Here is a 14,731-nt window from a genome sequence, read left to right on the forward strand (position 1 = left end):
ATCAGAAATGTCACTATTCCGAGTGTCTTTTTAGTGTGGCTTTAGTATGGCTTCCTTTTAATATTGTACATACATTGTATCTTTGTTTTATGGTAATAAGTAATAAAAATGTAGACTTCATATTTTGTACAAAATGTCCTATGTACAGAATAAAAAAAAAAGTTCATAGAAACAGCAAAACTAGGTAAGTGGCACAATTATTTTTCTTTAGAAAAATATCTGTAACTTTATGCTTTAGTGAAATGTTAAGTACCTACATATTTTTTAACATTTTGTAACTCAAAACTTTTTGTTTTGACATTGTTTATGAAGAGAAACTTCATACACTTGCCATTTAATATGCTCTTTTATCTAATTTTAAAAAAACTCTAAAAATGGTGTATTATATGGACTAAATAAAGAACATGTAAATTTTATTGCTCATCATGAAACTAAATTTAGCCATGGTGTTGCGCAAGCTGGTTCTGACCACTGTCAAGTCACAGTTAGGGTCCGGGCAGCCACGCCAGGGACACTGGCCGGAAGCCGGGCTGGAACGCCTCATTCAGCTCACGGCTGGGTGCCTCCTGTGCTGTGCCTGTCACCTGCATCCAGGTTTCCCCACAGCATCTGTAAACTCATTTTTTGCTTCTCTGAAGGAAAAAGTAGAGATGACTTTTTATCAGCAACCTCTCATTTTTTGAGTAGACAAATTAAGAGTCTTGAACCGTTTGTGAGCCCTTATCATCATGTTTAAAATGATTCCTGAAAAGAAGTCAGTGTCTTGTAAGTGGAGCAGGGTCGCCGAGAATATGAATTGGGGGGTCTTAGTTGGTGCACCCACTTCTTGTTGGAGCTCGTTGTCCTCACCGAGCTGTTACTGAAAAGTCAACGCCAGGCGGCCTAGAATAAAGTTACTTCATCAAGTCGTTGCGATGATCCTCACCTGATGTTTGTCCTTGATCGACACCCCAGCAGGTGGGTTGTGGCCTGTGTTCCTTAGTGTTCTCACCTGTCAGGGGGCCTCCAACTACCCCCCGCTGGGGGAAGAGCAGAAGCAGCTCTTGGAGCCAAGGTGCCTCAAAGGGACCGAGCCCCAGGTGGCGGGTGGCCTTGGGACCTCCCGGAGTTCTGTGGCCCCGTAGGGTATTGTGGAGAAGCACACACGGCCACTTCCACTCAGGAGCAGGGACACTGGCCAGGGGACACTTCACATCTGGCACGGCCACTGAAATTGCTGTGTCCTTAGACTGGGTGTTCCCACCTCCCATCCTGAAATTGGAGGCAGCCTTAGTGTTTAGTAACTTCCTTTGGCACAAGAATTCTTGAGAGGACTTACTAAGTAGAGGCACACTGCACTGATCTCAAGGGAGCAAGACGCCACAGCAAAACCGAACAGGCTTTGCGTGTCCTCCCACGAGAACGCGTGTGACACCATCAGCGGTAACGATTTCCCTCTGCGGCCTCCGCGCCACGGGCTGCTGTAGGTGCCTCGCTTACCTGTGGCAGATAAGCCTCACCACCCGTCAGAGTGTTTGCCTCTATTATCCTCGGGGACAATGAGAAAACCGAGGAACACAAAGGTTAAGCCGAGTCGCTTGCCCAAGGTCACATGAGTACTGAATTGAGCCAGTTTCAATCCACAGTGTGGCCCACAGTCCCAGCCCCTCGCCACTATGTCACACTGTAGAAACACCCAGAACATTTTAAGGGAAAGCAGTGAACATGTGACGGGGCCCCAGGCCCACTGGAGAGGCCCTGGGACCTGCAGAGTCGAGGGGTGGCCGTGAACACGGAGGGCTTCTGTCCCTGCTCTTCTCAGACTGGACGGGCCTCAGAAACAAACCGTCCGGCCCAGTTTCCTACACCCACACTTCAGAAGCTATTGCTTTTATGTAAACTTAAGTTCTGTAGTATTTTAACTACTTTAAAAAAAAAACATACTTAGCAAATTTCAACACTTCGGAGACCAACTCATTAGCTTCCGGCCTCATCAACTTTATGTTACTAATAGGAACCTATACAGCTCATCAAAAATTCAGCTCTTATTTAATAGACGTGGATTTACATAAGATTTCATTTGTGGGGAAAATGGGTTCCACTACCAAAAAGTTTGAAAAGCACTAAAATGAACTCTTTTTTTTTTTTTTTAAGAAGCGAGTCATTCCTGGAGGTGAAGAGACGAGCGTTCTCCCGCTGGCATGCTGTCTCATGTTTCTCTGCTGCTTACAAAAGCATCGTGAACATTCCAGAGAGCTGCGGGAGTCGGGTAAAGCGACTCGACTCTGTCTCCTTTCCGCCGCTCCTGGTCTCACCCAGCCCAGGGTAGAGCTGGCCGGGCTCACTCCCATGGGGCTCTTAGAAGTACAGTTAAATAGACGCTGGAGCCAATCTAGGCTTTATGGGGTTTTTTATAGGATGATGAATTACAGACTGATTGCGAGCCGTTCCCAAGAGGTTTTTGACCCATCTTCTTCCCTGGTTTTATTGAGATACAATTGACATATACAGCTCTGTACGAGTGTGAGGTACACCGCAGAGCGGGAAATGCATTCGCCACTCCATAGGTATCTAGAATAATCTGGCTGGCCATGGACACGCCGGCAAGTATGACTCGACATACTTACATTGCGAAGGGATCACTACAGTAAATTAACATCCATCTTGTATAGTTACCAAAAAAAAAAAATCTTAACTCCTGTAATAAAAAACAGCCCGGCAGACAACTCAGCACAGCTATGGCGGAAGAGCAGTGGGGTGGCTGACCCCAGGGCCGGGATGAGCTTCAAGCGACCCCCTGGAATTATATCCTTTTTTCTGCAGGAAATAGCTTTTATCCAAGGGGATCCTGTTCTGTAAGTGTCCAGCACTCTCCCCACTCACACGCACACGCACCACGCACACTGTGGACTCGGAGGCACGGGGCAAACAGGCAGATGCAGCACTAAACCGTAACGTTGAGAAGTCAGTCTAGGGCTGATGTCTCTCAGATTTGGTGGCCTCGTTTGTCTTCATTTCTGTCTCCAAACACATCTTGTAGACGCTGCCTCACATTAGTGTGGACGTAGGGGCCCCCTCGCCGGCGCAGATGGGTCCTGCTGAGCCGTTCCTCCAGGACTGTCTCCTGGAGCCCCAGGTTCCACTCTGGCTTGTGAGCTGAGGCTTCCACTTCTGCCATGAGGCCGGTGAGCAGAGCCCCAAGGAACCTGCTGGGCACACACTTAAGGGGGTTCAGACCTCACTGGAAGAGGGTTCCTCCCTCAGAAGCCACCCGGAGCGAGCACGCTGCCTGAGGGCTGGAGACCAGAGCAAGGTCACCTCCCGCACAGGAATGGAGCCTCTCGCAAACCGCCATGCTGGGCATCATGTGGACTTTGCCACAGAGGGCACGAAATCCAAGCTGACCCCAACAGCCACGGTCACTGGGTGGTCTTGAGCTGAAAGCAAATAATAGACGTAGGAAGCGTTACTACTGAATGCACTGTTTTAAGCCTTTCTTTCATTCAATGATGCCAAAGTCCAGATGATTCTATACTGAAAGATTTTGCTGGCAAATCTCGAGTTGCTTCTTCCGGAATTGTTTCCTCGTAGGTTTCACAAAGCCTGGGATGAAACGCCTGCTTCATGAGTGAAGCCCAAGCACCGGAGTGATGGGTGGAGATGAGAAACAGGCTTTCCAGGAGCCCGCACTCTGCCCGATGCTCCAGAGACAGTCGCCAAGTTCAGGATGTCCCCAAAGCCACCCTCAGGTTCCACAGTTCCCTAGAACTCACAGAGGTGAGTGAGGCTGTTATACTGTCTATGAGTGAAAGAACACAGATTAACGTCAGCAGCCCGAAAACATGCACAGGGCAGGGTCACCCAGGAGAGCGCAGCCTCGGAGCGCCCAGCTGTCCTCTCCCCGAGGAGTGTCGCCAGCCAGGGGCCCACACCTGAGCCCTGGTGTCTGGCATTTTACTGAGAGCCGGTCACATCTACGTGGCTGACCTTACTGTCCAGACCCTCCAAAGGGTGAGCTGCTGCTGCACGGCCAAGACCCCCCCACCCCGCCCCTGCCAAATCCCGCTGTTAGCACAGACTCTCCAGCATGGCCAAGGTCCCCCAGGTAAATGAAGACGCTCATCAGACCACATTCCGGGGCTCAGGCAGCCCGCCAGGAGCTGGGAGCAAAGGGCAGACCTCCCTGGGCACAGCACAGCTGTACTGGCAGCAGAGGGTTGTCAACCAGCCCAGGCCACAGCAAGGAGCAGCGCGGGAGGCCGGCAGTTGACACGGCCTCTCCAGCTCAGAGCTCTTCCTGCCAGGCAGCCGCGTGCAGGGGGAGGGGAGGGGGCTTCCAGCTACGTGGTGGGACCTGCTTTCCAGTTCATCCGCTGGAAGACACGAGGCTTCCAGAGACGAGACTCACGCTGCTGAGTGGGAGAACAGTCCTGAAGACTGCGGCCATTCTCAGCAGCTCGGGGAGGGAGCGATTCAAAACCTCGACAGAGCTGGGAGGCGACGTGCATTTCATAGCAACATTAAATAAATACAGGAGGTGCACCTCGCTCGCTTGCTTTCCCCTTCAACGCAGAGTCTGAATGTCGGGAACTGTGCTCGTTGCTCTACAGGCACCTACAAGAGTCTGGCTGGCGAAGGCCATGTGGGCAATGTGTCGGGGAATGGCATCTCCAGAGCACTCCTAGATCACCGATGTCACCACGAAGGCCCCCAGCAAAGCCCTAGGAGTGCGTCGGGCCAAAGGGCCTGAATGACCTCTCACTCATCACAATGAACACCACAGGTCCAGCGCCCAAGCCAACAAGTGGCCGAGCAACAGTAGCTTCCGTCTGCCTCTCTCTCCAGCTTTTTCTTGCAGCCTGGAGAGTGGCATGGCTTCAGGTGGCAAGTTGCCTCATCGGCGAGGGGCCCCAGGACCAGGACCAGGCTTAGCGGAGCAGCAGTGCCTGGCCCCAGGCTGTGTCGTGGCTCCTAGGCGATCCCCCAAATCTGCACCACCTGAGTTGACACTGGGGCTGTGTCAGAAACTCAGGTCTCCGACGACCACATACCGGTCCTCACCACCAGCGCGGGGCACGACAAGGCGCTTCCACCAGAGCACGGGGGAGCGCCATCGACCATGTGACCACCCCCTCCCTTGCCAGCAGATGGGACGCCTGCCTGAGCCTCCTCACACTCTGCTGCTTGTACACAGTCCCTCGTCGGAGTGTCCCATACACGGAACACTCTGCCCCTCCTGACCTGTCCTCCCAGCATCATGAATTCTAAAAGACTTTAAGTGAAATTAAGCTCTGTGGGATGAAAGAAACGAACATTAACCAGTTGTTTACACTTCTCCAACCCAACAGCCACAGGCTCTTCAAAGCTGGAAGAGGAGAAAGAATGGCTGTAATGTTTCCTGAGCACCGACGGCATGCTGGGCTGGCCTTCTGGACACACACAGCGTCCTGTCGGATTCACACAACGATTAAATGTTGTCAGATTTCCATTTTTTGATGAGAACATGGAGGTTCTGAGGGATTAAGTGATTTAGCCAAGGTCACTAGTCAATAGCAAAGAATCCAAACAGACCAGCAGGGTCCTAAGATCTTACTTTGCCCTCCACAAAGCCCTCACTTGTCCCCACATTTACAGAGGGAGAAACTAAAACCCAGCGTCTGTCGACAGACCCTCGATCAGAACGCTGGCGTCCAGGTACCCAGCACGTGCCCTTGCTAACGCAACCTCTGCTTTCAAGTCTTTATCGAGCACCTGGTGTGTGCCCCGCTGTAACAGGAAGGTCTGACATCTCTTGCTCTGATTTGCCACTGTTGTTCAAATTTTAAAAAGAAAACACAGGAAAAAAGAAAATGTTTCCTTCCAAACCTCTGTGCCCTCACCGGCATCGGCAGCCAGCCAGCCATTTCTACTCCCCAGAGGCAAACTGTGTTACCAGCTTATGTATTTTTCTAGAGTATTTTATCTGTAAGTCAATGTGTACTTTTTTCCAGAATTGCAGTTCCTGACTATGGCATCCCCTAAAACTCAAAGACACCATCACCTAGCATTACTGCTATCCTTATATTACGGAGGCACAACCTGAGACCTAGGGAGCTGGGGTGAATGGCCCAAGGTCACATACCAGGACAATAGAGGGTCTGAGTCTAAGAACGGCCCTCTGACCTGGACAGGCATCTGGGTCCTGCTCTCCCCTCAAAACCCTGCCCTTCCCAGTGTCCCCTTTGTTTGTGTCACTCCCACCTCCCTCCTTCCTGTTCTCTCTGTTTTTATCACTTACTCTCGCCCACCTGGGGTATTGCTATATTTGAATCAGAAGTGGGAGGACCCTGAATGTGGAGTGCGACTCCTGCACTACAGAGAGGGGCAAACCGAGGTCCAAAAAGGCTCTCTGCGCATGCTCAGATCTAAGTCCAGCCTGCGCCCCACTGTTCCCCTTTCCGTCCTCTGCCTGCTCAACTCCCTCCTGCCCTTGTATCCCTCACATGAACAGCTAGCTGGCTCGGCTGCAGCCAGAGAGATCTACCCAAAACACTCCCCTGATCAGTCTGCCTAGCAACTCCCAAGGGTCAAAACGTTGGCCTCGCTACCTTCTCTATCTTCCCCGTGTGACCAGCCACATCTTACCCACGAGCCTTCCCCCTCTCGCTCTGACTTGATTAGCAGCTATTTATCCTTCGGTCTCGGAGGTGTCCCAACCCGGAGGCTCTCACAGCTTCCCCTCTTATTTCCAACTTGACTGTCTCCCCTGCTATGCCATGAGCTCCCCAGAACGGGGCCCGGGCTTGCTCAGCACTATGTCTCCAGTGTCTGACCATTACAGAGACAGAACTAGTGTCTCCAGTGCTCGACCCCTCCGAGCCCAGGCACACAGGCTCAGTCAACGTTCGACGGGAAGATGACCGAACGAGCGATCCCACAGAGGGAAGAGCCTAATCCCAACGGGGAGACGTGCACTCAAAAGTTGTATGCAGGTACTAGCAAATATTCCTGTAGGAACGCACCGAGGTGTGTGCAGAAGGTACTTGAGAAAAATAAAGTTAGGATACTCTCTTCTGTCTAAAACGCCCCTTCGAACCTCCGTGCCAGGCCCCGCGCTGCCATCTGTCCACACAGATGGACAAATTAGGGTCCTGTTAGTCCAGCGGGGAGACAGTCCCTTGAGGGTCCCCTGAGTTTGCTGAAAGCCACTCCCACCGCCCCCTCCAATCACAGAAGCGCCTACACAGCCCATTCTGCATATAATTTGAAGGGGGGGTCACAGCACCCAGAAGGCAGCTGAGGACCACGGCTTGACTATCCCTGGTGTAGCTGGATCGAGAAAAATCAAATGAATGGCTTGGAGCGCAAGCCGGCCCATGACACAACTGAGGAAGGAACCCAGGGCTTCGGAAGAGGTCGCGGAAACAGGGGCTTGAGGCAGGGATGGGACGGCGGCGGCAGGACCGAGGGATCACGTTAAGATATCTGTCCCACTCTCCAGATAAAACGAAGCCGAGCAAAGATTTCAGAGCGAAAAGCGCCGTAAACGCCAGGCCGGCTCGGAAAGATGACGCAACCGCCGCGCGAGTTCCCACCAACTCGCGACTGCCCCGCCCCTGCCCGGTGCATTGTGGGTCTTGGAGGCGCCCACGGGGCGTTGGGTCTCGCGAGCGAGCGCGAGCGGGATTCACGCGGATGACAGAATCCAGCGGGGAGGGGCGTCCTCTGCTTCCGTTCCTCCGGGCGAAGTCCCGCCCCCTGACCGGGAAGGGCCAATCCCAAGGCCTCCTCGTCCCGGCCGCGGGGATTGGTCCGAAGATTCACAAGACCGGAAGGGTCGCCGGTCACGTGACCGAGAGACACTCCGCCACGTGACCGAGGCGGCGGCGTCCTTGAACCTGGGTTTTATCTGCGGCGGGAAAGGGCGCGAGAGACCCAGACCTAAAACCCGGGTTCGGGACGGCGAAGCTCGCGGACTGCTGCGAGGCCCCGGCCTCCTGCGGCCGTGGGCAGGCTCTGTCAGAGTGATCAGGGCCTCAGGCCCCTCGCCTGTGAGTGAAATGGGCACAGCGTGCCCCGAAGAACAAGATTGCCCGACGCCCACGGGACGCAGAGTGCGTAGAAATGCCCTGCCGATGTGAAGCGGGGACCCCTCTCCAGCTGCTCAGAAAGCTGGCCTTGAATCAGATTGTTGAGCGGAGCAGAGCCCCTGTCCGTGGCTGACTTAAGCGACCAAGTCGCAGGTAGTAGGTATGTGGCGCGGACCTACACCCTTTGGATACGGGCCACTTGACTTTTGTTATCTTACTAAGTCGACAACCACAGTGACGGTGCAGTAGTGTCGGCGAGGCGCAGAGACGGGGAGAGCCTTTGCTGAGGCCGCAGAGCCTGGAAGTGGATGAGCCTCGGTTGGACCCAGGCGTCAGCCTGCGCAACCGGCAAACCCTCCGCCAGGTGGCTTTTGCACCGACAGGCTATGATGGGCGAGACGACTGGGAGCGCACATCACCACAGTCCCCATGCTGTGCAGAGTCACCCGAGCCACGTTGGCTCTCCCATTCCCTACTGTTAACTGCTCAAGATAATGGTGACCATGGAGGCTGGAGCCAGCGACTTCCCATTCTCCCCTTCCCACCGGGGCAGAACTGGTGTCTTGAGTCCTTTACCCCAGGGGCAGGAAGTATGTCGGGCATCGCCAGGAAACGAGGAGAAGCACAGTGAGTGAGGAACCTGGAAGCCAGAACTGGAAGAAAGGGGATGAGAAATGGGCAAAAGCTGAAAGAAAACAAGCACCAGCAATTTACTTCATTCAAGTCTACAAGTATTTATTGAACACCTACAGGGTACCAGACACTGCACTGATAGAATTTACTTTCTAGTGCAGGAAAGAGACAGTAAAAGATAAATGATATCATACTATAAGCGGTAAGTGCTACTGGGAAAAACAAAAACTGGGAAGAGGGATAGGAAGGGCCAGGAGGTGGGGGCAGATTTACAGAAGAGGTGGGTGAGGGCTTACTGAGAAGTGGCTTTAAAGGAAGTGAGGGAGGAGCATCCAGGCGGAGAACACGGCACATGCAAAGGCCCTGGTTTGGGAGGGAGCCCGCAGTGGAGTGACTGTGGGTTTGAGTGGTAGGAGATGATCAGAGAGGTAACAGGTGACCACAGAAAGGACTTGGAACTTAATTCTGAGTGTGCTAAGGCCATTGCAGGGTTCTAAAACAGCCTCGCTGACACTACCTCTGGAAGCCTCTTTGCTGTTCTTACCAAGCTGGACGCACCCCAGGGCCGGAAGGCAGGATGCCCTCTACTTACTGAACTCCAGACCACACTGGCATCTCTGTCATTTTTCCCCAGGGAAAGGCGGCAGCCCCTGCTCAGGCCCCCAGCACCCATCCCTGATCCCCACCCCGGCCTGTGGAATCTTCACAAGGAAAACCTGGGCCTGACTGGTGCCATCTTCCTCTGCATCATTCACAGCCCAGGGCTCTGAGCTCCAAAGCTGCCACACAGGGTTGTGCAGGTGCTTAGGTGGCCAGTGGGGGTGAAATTGCCACTCTGTGTGTCCTGGCTTGGGGCTGTTCACACAGATGCAGCTTGCACAACGGAGGGGGGCCTGCAGCTTTGCACACTGGGCTCTGCCAGTTCAGAACTCCCATTCCCCGAGTCTCGAAGCTGCCCATTAGCCGCATCAGGGCGTCTGCTCTCGAGTGGAGGGGCTCACTGACAGACGTGGTCATCACAACATCCACTGCCTCACTTTCTCTTTTTTAATAGATTTTACTTTTTTTAGAGCAGTTTTAGATTTACAGAAGAATTTAAAGCACAGAGATCCCCCAGCATGCAATTTCCCTTATTATTAACACTTTATGTTATGTGTAGGGTACATTTGCTACAATTGATGAAACAATGTTGATACATTATTATTAACTAGAATCCATAGTTTGTTCAAATGTTGTTAGTTTCTCCATGTCCTTTTTCTGTCAGGATCCCATCAAGGATACCACATGACATTTAGTTGTCCACCTCACTTTTTAAATTCTGAAGGGGCAGTATTGAGAGAGGAGGTTAAGGAAGAATTGCTTGACTTTTTTTTTGTCTTTAAGTCTCTGAATATGCTGCCGAGGGATGGAGGCTGCTGCTTGTGGCTGCGTTTTGGTGTTCTGCCTGACGAGTGACAGCACCTGGCGCAGCCCCACCCTGCGTGGAAAGGACGGGACGTTGGCTAGGGCAGCAGGAGGGTCGGGGGTGGTTAAGACAAGATCGGGGACGGTGGGGACCGCTCTGCGATCCTGGAAGCAACAGGTGCGGCACCCAGCCCGGCGGGGCGCGACCTGCAGTTACACCGAGAAGCCACTAGGTGTCAGGACGCCCTTTGGCCTGCGTTTGGTGCCAGCTAGCCCAGTGACCTGGGCACCTGTTTCTGGGCGGATGCTCAGGAGATCCTTGAGCACCCTCTGAGATCATGGTTTGCACCGAGTCCATTCATATATGTAACTAGATAAGGACAACAATTGTATTTTTTAAATAAATTTTTTTAAAAAAAACTTTAGTAATTAAGATACAGATATTTCTGACATTGTATTATAGAAATTTTCAAACATACAGCAAAGTTGAAAAACTACAGTGAACCCTCAGGTGTGATCAGCACATAGATTCTAACGGTTACTAGAATATTACCACACCCACAGGTGGCACGCCCCAAACTATGTGTTGCTGTAGTGAGAGAGACCACTGCACGGTTATAATCTGAAGTCCGACGCCTCTCTCAGTAACAGAACAGGTGGACAGAAAGTCAGGAGGGCGTGGAGGGTCAGCGAAGACTTGGAGGACTTGAACCACTGTTCGGCCAGTGTGGCCTGATGGGCATGTTCTAGAACACTCCACCCGCAGGCAGCCGCCCTCCTAAGGCCAGGAGTCCTCAATGGAGGGATGTACGGAGTGTCCGAAGGCCAGGAGGTCACCGGGGAGGGAGTGTTGTTAGAACACAAAAGCCACCTGAGGGCTGAGTGTGCCACCAAAAGCCAGGTGAAGGAAGTGCCTAAAGGAGGGGGTGCCCTGCCGTGTCCACGCCGTCCAGCAGTCAACAAGATGCAGACAGAGAGCTTGTCACTGGATTTGGCCATGCGGGGCCCTCGGTGACCTCCACTAGAGCACCTGCCCTGGAACGTGGGGGGTGGGCTGGGAGCACCTGATCACTTTGTTCCAGACAGGTCAGAGGCGGTCCCCACGTATTCATGACCAAGGAGTTTTCCTGAGGAAAGCATGGAAGAGGCGGAGAGGGGCGGGCAGGAAGGCGGAAGCGTTTCCTCCTCTTTCTTAAAGAGGGATGCGTTGGAACGGGCTGGACACCGCTGGGAGCAGTTTAGTACGGAGGGAGAACGTTTGCGAGCAAGGGGCGAATTTCAGAGGCCACGTCTATGAGAGGGGATGCGGCCCAGCGCATCCAGGGATTCGTGGCCTTGGCTGGGGCCACGGACAGTTCTTCCGTAAGAGAAGGGGCGGGTACCTCCAGAGAGGAGCGGCTAGGGCAGCGTCGGGGCGGAGGGCTTGAGAGCAGCTGTGAATTGTCAGCGCAGTTGGAGACAAACTTCTCTAACTTTACCAATGGGTGGTGAGATGCAGGCCGGGCCACGGGCTGGCATTCCCCTCTGCTCACCGCCGTTGATATCACTTAACAGGTGACCCACATGACCTTGGGAAGGTGAGCTGGGTGGCGCCGCCGGGGCGGCAGGGGCTGCGGGCTGGGAAGGGGCCTCGGTGCACGTCCTCCCCCGCAACACTAGAGGGCGCAGGGAGACCGCTCTGTTGCTTCGGGGCGCTTTCCCCTCCGGCCCCACAACCACCCCCAGCTGGGCTCGAAGCTCGCAGGAGCCCTATTTGGTTCCAGCCTTACCCCGAGGCTCTCTTAACAAGGTACCTAGACAGAAAAGGGGATGGATCCTGGGAGGAGTTTCATCAGAAAGCGTCTTGTAGCTGAGTGATCCATAGGTGGGTGGAGCTCCGCGCCGGCAGCCGCTGGGAAGGTCAAAATCCCAAAGGTGCCTTGCGGACCCGCTGCTGCTGCCAGCGCCAGCACCCCGTGGCCCGGCGGTAAGGCATTGGACTCACAGCCATTAAGCCCGCACCCGTGTTGGGCCAGGCCCCGCTGGTCCTGAGAACGAGCCCGTGGAATGAGTGAGTGAGTGAATGAATGAATGAATGAATGGGCCAGCCGAAAGTGTAATGTCGAAGAACGGCGATCCCAGGCGCCGAGCACGGAGGTGCTGGGTCGGCAGGGCTTCCGTTGAGGGGCTCGGGCCCCCGGATTGGGAGTGGGAGAGGGGAAGGAAGGGCGGGGATGAGACTAGCCGGGATTTGATTCGAGGGGCCACCCAGTGCAGTACTTTAAGGACAGGGGTGGGGCGTGGACGTGGTCTCCGTGTAGACACTCACCGCCAACTTCTACAATAAAACACAACATCGCCAATAAAACACAAGCGTCTCCTTAGCGGTCACTATCATCCCCCAGCAACTTGAAACGAAACGTCTTTCCAGCGTCCCCTGCCCACTGCCCACTGAAAGCCAATTCTACTATGAACAGAAGAAAACTGCGATGCCACATAGAGCGAGCAGTGGGAGAGGATTGGGTGGGAGAGAGCCGCCTGGGGCAGCTTGGGACATGAGGGGGGAGGGGCAGAGTCCAGCAGGAGGCCAAAGGGGCATCTCACAAGAAGAAGCCCACACCTTGGGGCCCTGCGTCCCTGCCCACTGCCAACTGAAAGCCAATTCTACTATGAACAGAAGAAAACTGCGATGCCACATAGAGCGAGCAGTGGGAGAGGATTGGGTGGGAGAGAGCCGCCTGGGGCAGCTTGGGACATGAGGGGGGAGGGGCAGAGTCCAGCAGGAGGCCAAAGGGGCATCTCACAAGAAGAAGCCCACACCTTGGGGCCCTGGGGTAGCCTAGCCAGCCCCTGGAATAGGAGTTTAGAGGGCTTGACACCCTGTGTACAGTAAGCACTCAATCAATCTTGACCATTCTTATTGTTCTTTATCAAATACAACAAACATCTTTTAAAAAAGTGAATGCAAGCACTTTTGGTCAGCTGTATGAATCCTGGTAGATTGGTTGTTCGAGTTCCTCCTGGAAGTAAACATTTATTTCAGTTGTAAGCCTGTCACACAGGGCTGCGAATCTGCAGGCTGCGGTCCTGCTGCCCTGGCTCGGGGCCAGGTTGGAGTCACTGGGACGGCCCAGCGGCTGTGTCCTCAAGCCAGTGCTGACTCACTCACAGTGCAGCCTGCAGGCATCCTCTCTCCATGTGCCAGGTCACTGGTGGATTTCTGCGTCTCAGTTGGTGTGCAGTCAGTTCAGAGTTCACTGGCCTGCGCCTAATAGAGTTCCCTCTTCATCCCTGCTCCTACCCCAAAGAACATGGAAGGTGAGGGGAGCACTTAGCAGAGCACCTGGCATTGAGTAATCATTCAGTGTTAGCTGTTGGCGATGTTATTACTTATTGCTGTTATGATTGTATCACAAACTCTTTACAGTTGCCTTATATTGTTCCTGGAAGGTTATTTCGACCTGCTTGGGCATATTACCCAAGGGTGGACTGGCGGAAGGCAGGAGGGTGTGGTATTAATCTATCCCCTCTTCCATTAGCTACCTAATGACAAGAATCATCTGATTAATCTCCGTGTTCTGGCAGCTGCTGGGGCCTGGCACCTGGTACTTGAGCAAGGATAAGCATAATGTATGTTTTGTAGTTTTCCAAGATGATTTGGGGAAACCAAATCATCCCATCATCTTCCCACCAATCAGGACTCAGCTCTCTGACTGCGGCACCCTGATGTAAAAATAATGCCTTTGGCCTCCCTTTCTCCATGCAATTTAAGAAGCAAGTTATGAGTTTGAACTATCAAAGGCTATTTATGCTCCTTAAAAGAAACTGTCATCTGTAAACCCAGGATGTGAGCTGCCTGGATTCTGGCCCTAACGCCATTTCGATGTAAGGGAGGACCTGTCTGGGTGGACAGTAGCTGTGGGGAGCGTTAGCCGCAGGCATCTCAGCCCCAGCCTTGTGAGGACCCAGACGCCGAGGCCCACAAATGATGGTGCCAGCCCAGCAGCAAGAAGAGCATCATCGTTCTAGGCGGGTGCTCTCACCTGGGTGCTCACAGCATCCTGGAGGGAATTCGTTTGTCATTAGCAGTCAGGACCCACAGCGACTTGGCTTTACACCACCATTCAGGTGTCATCTCCTGGCTTCACCTAACATTGCCTCTGCAGTCAGTGCTCCAGCTGCGACCTACAGGCCCCTCTGCCTTTGCAGAGGCTAGTTCCCCTGCTGGGAATGCCCCCTCCCAACCTCCCTCTTAACAGCCCAGCCCTGTGACACGCCCTCACCTCCTTCCCCACTGATAAATGTCCTCACTCTCCTTGTATATATGTAATAACACGTATGTCATGACTGTATCTCAGCTCTTAACACGTCTTAGATACTCGTTAAACGAGAGATCGTGGGCACAAGCTGGGTACTTAAAAAACGTTAGCTCTCGTCATTAGCATCGTTCATTCATTCAATATTTATGGAGTGTTTCGTCTCCCCGCTGTTCGCTGCGGCCGTAGCAATAAACAAGACGTCCGTGGCCCCTGACAACCCCCCACTGACCCGCGCGCCAAGTTCCCTTCTTCAAGGACTTGCGGCGCTGAGGCCGCGGGGCCCCGCCCAACGCTGAACTATAAGTCCCAGGGAGCTGCGCGGCGGCGGCGGCGCGGCCAGCCAGGGCG

The 14,731-nt window shown here is 53.5% G+C and overlaps 1 protein-coding gene and 1 long non-coding RNA gene across 2 annotated transcripts in view; both read left to right on the plus strand.

Annotated features, from left to right (window-relative positions):
- The first annotated feature begins 6,622 nt into the window (after positions 1-6,622).
- On the plus strand, positions 6,623-10,496 carry LOC112473688. The gene is made up of 2 exons (XR_003044146.1): positions 6,623-8,883; positions 10,065-10,496. It is a non-coding gene; the product is annotated as an uncharacterized LOC112473688 (long non-coding RNA).
- Positions 10,497-13,375: 2,879 nt separating this feature from the next.
- The window catches only part of DYNC1H1 (dynein cytoplasmic 1 heavy chain 1), a 66,587-nt gene continuing 65,231 nt past the window's right edge, over positions 13,376-14,731 (plus strand). Inside the window, 1 exon segment of the mRNA XM_025042127.1 lies at positions 13,376-13,382. Within this exon segment, the coding sequence (XP_024897895.1) occupies positions 13,376-13,382 (7 nt within the window).

Source organism: Pteropus alecto, unplaced genomic scaffold (assembly GCF_000325575.1).
Source record: "Pteropus alecto unplaced genomic scaffold, ASM32557v1 scaffold8, whole genome shotgun sequence".
Lineage (NCBI taxonomy): Eukaryota > Metazoa > Chordata > Mammalia > Chiroptera > Pteropodidae > Pteropus > Pteropus alecto.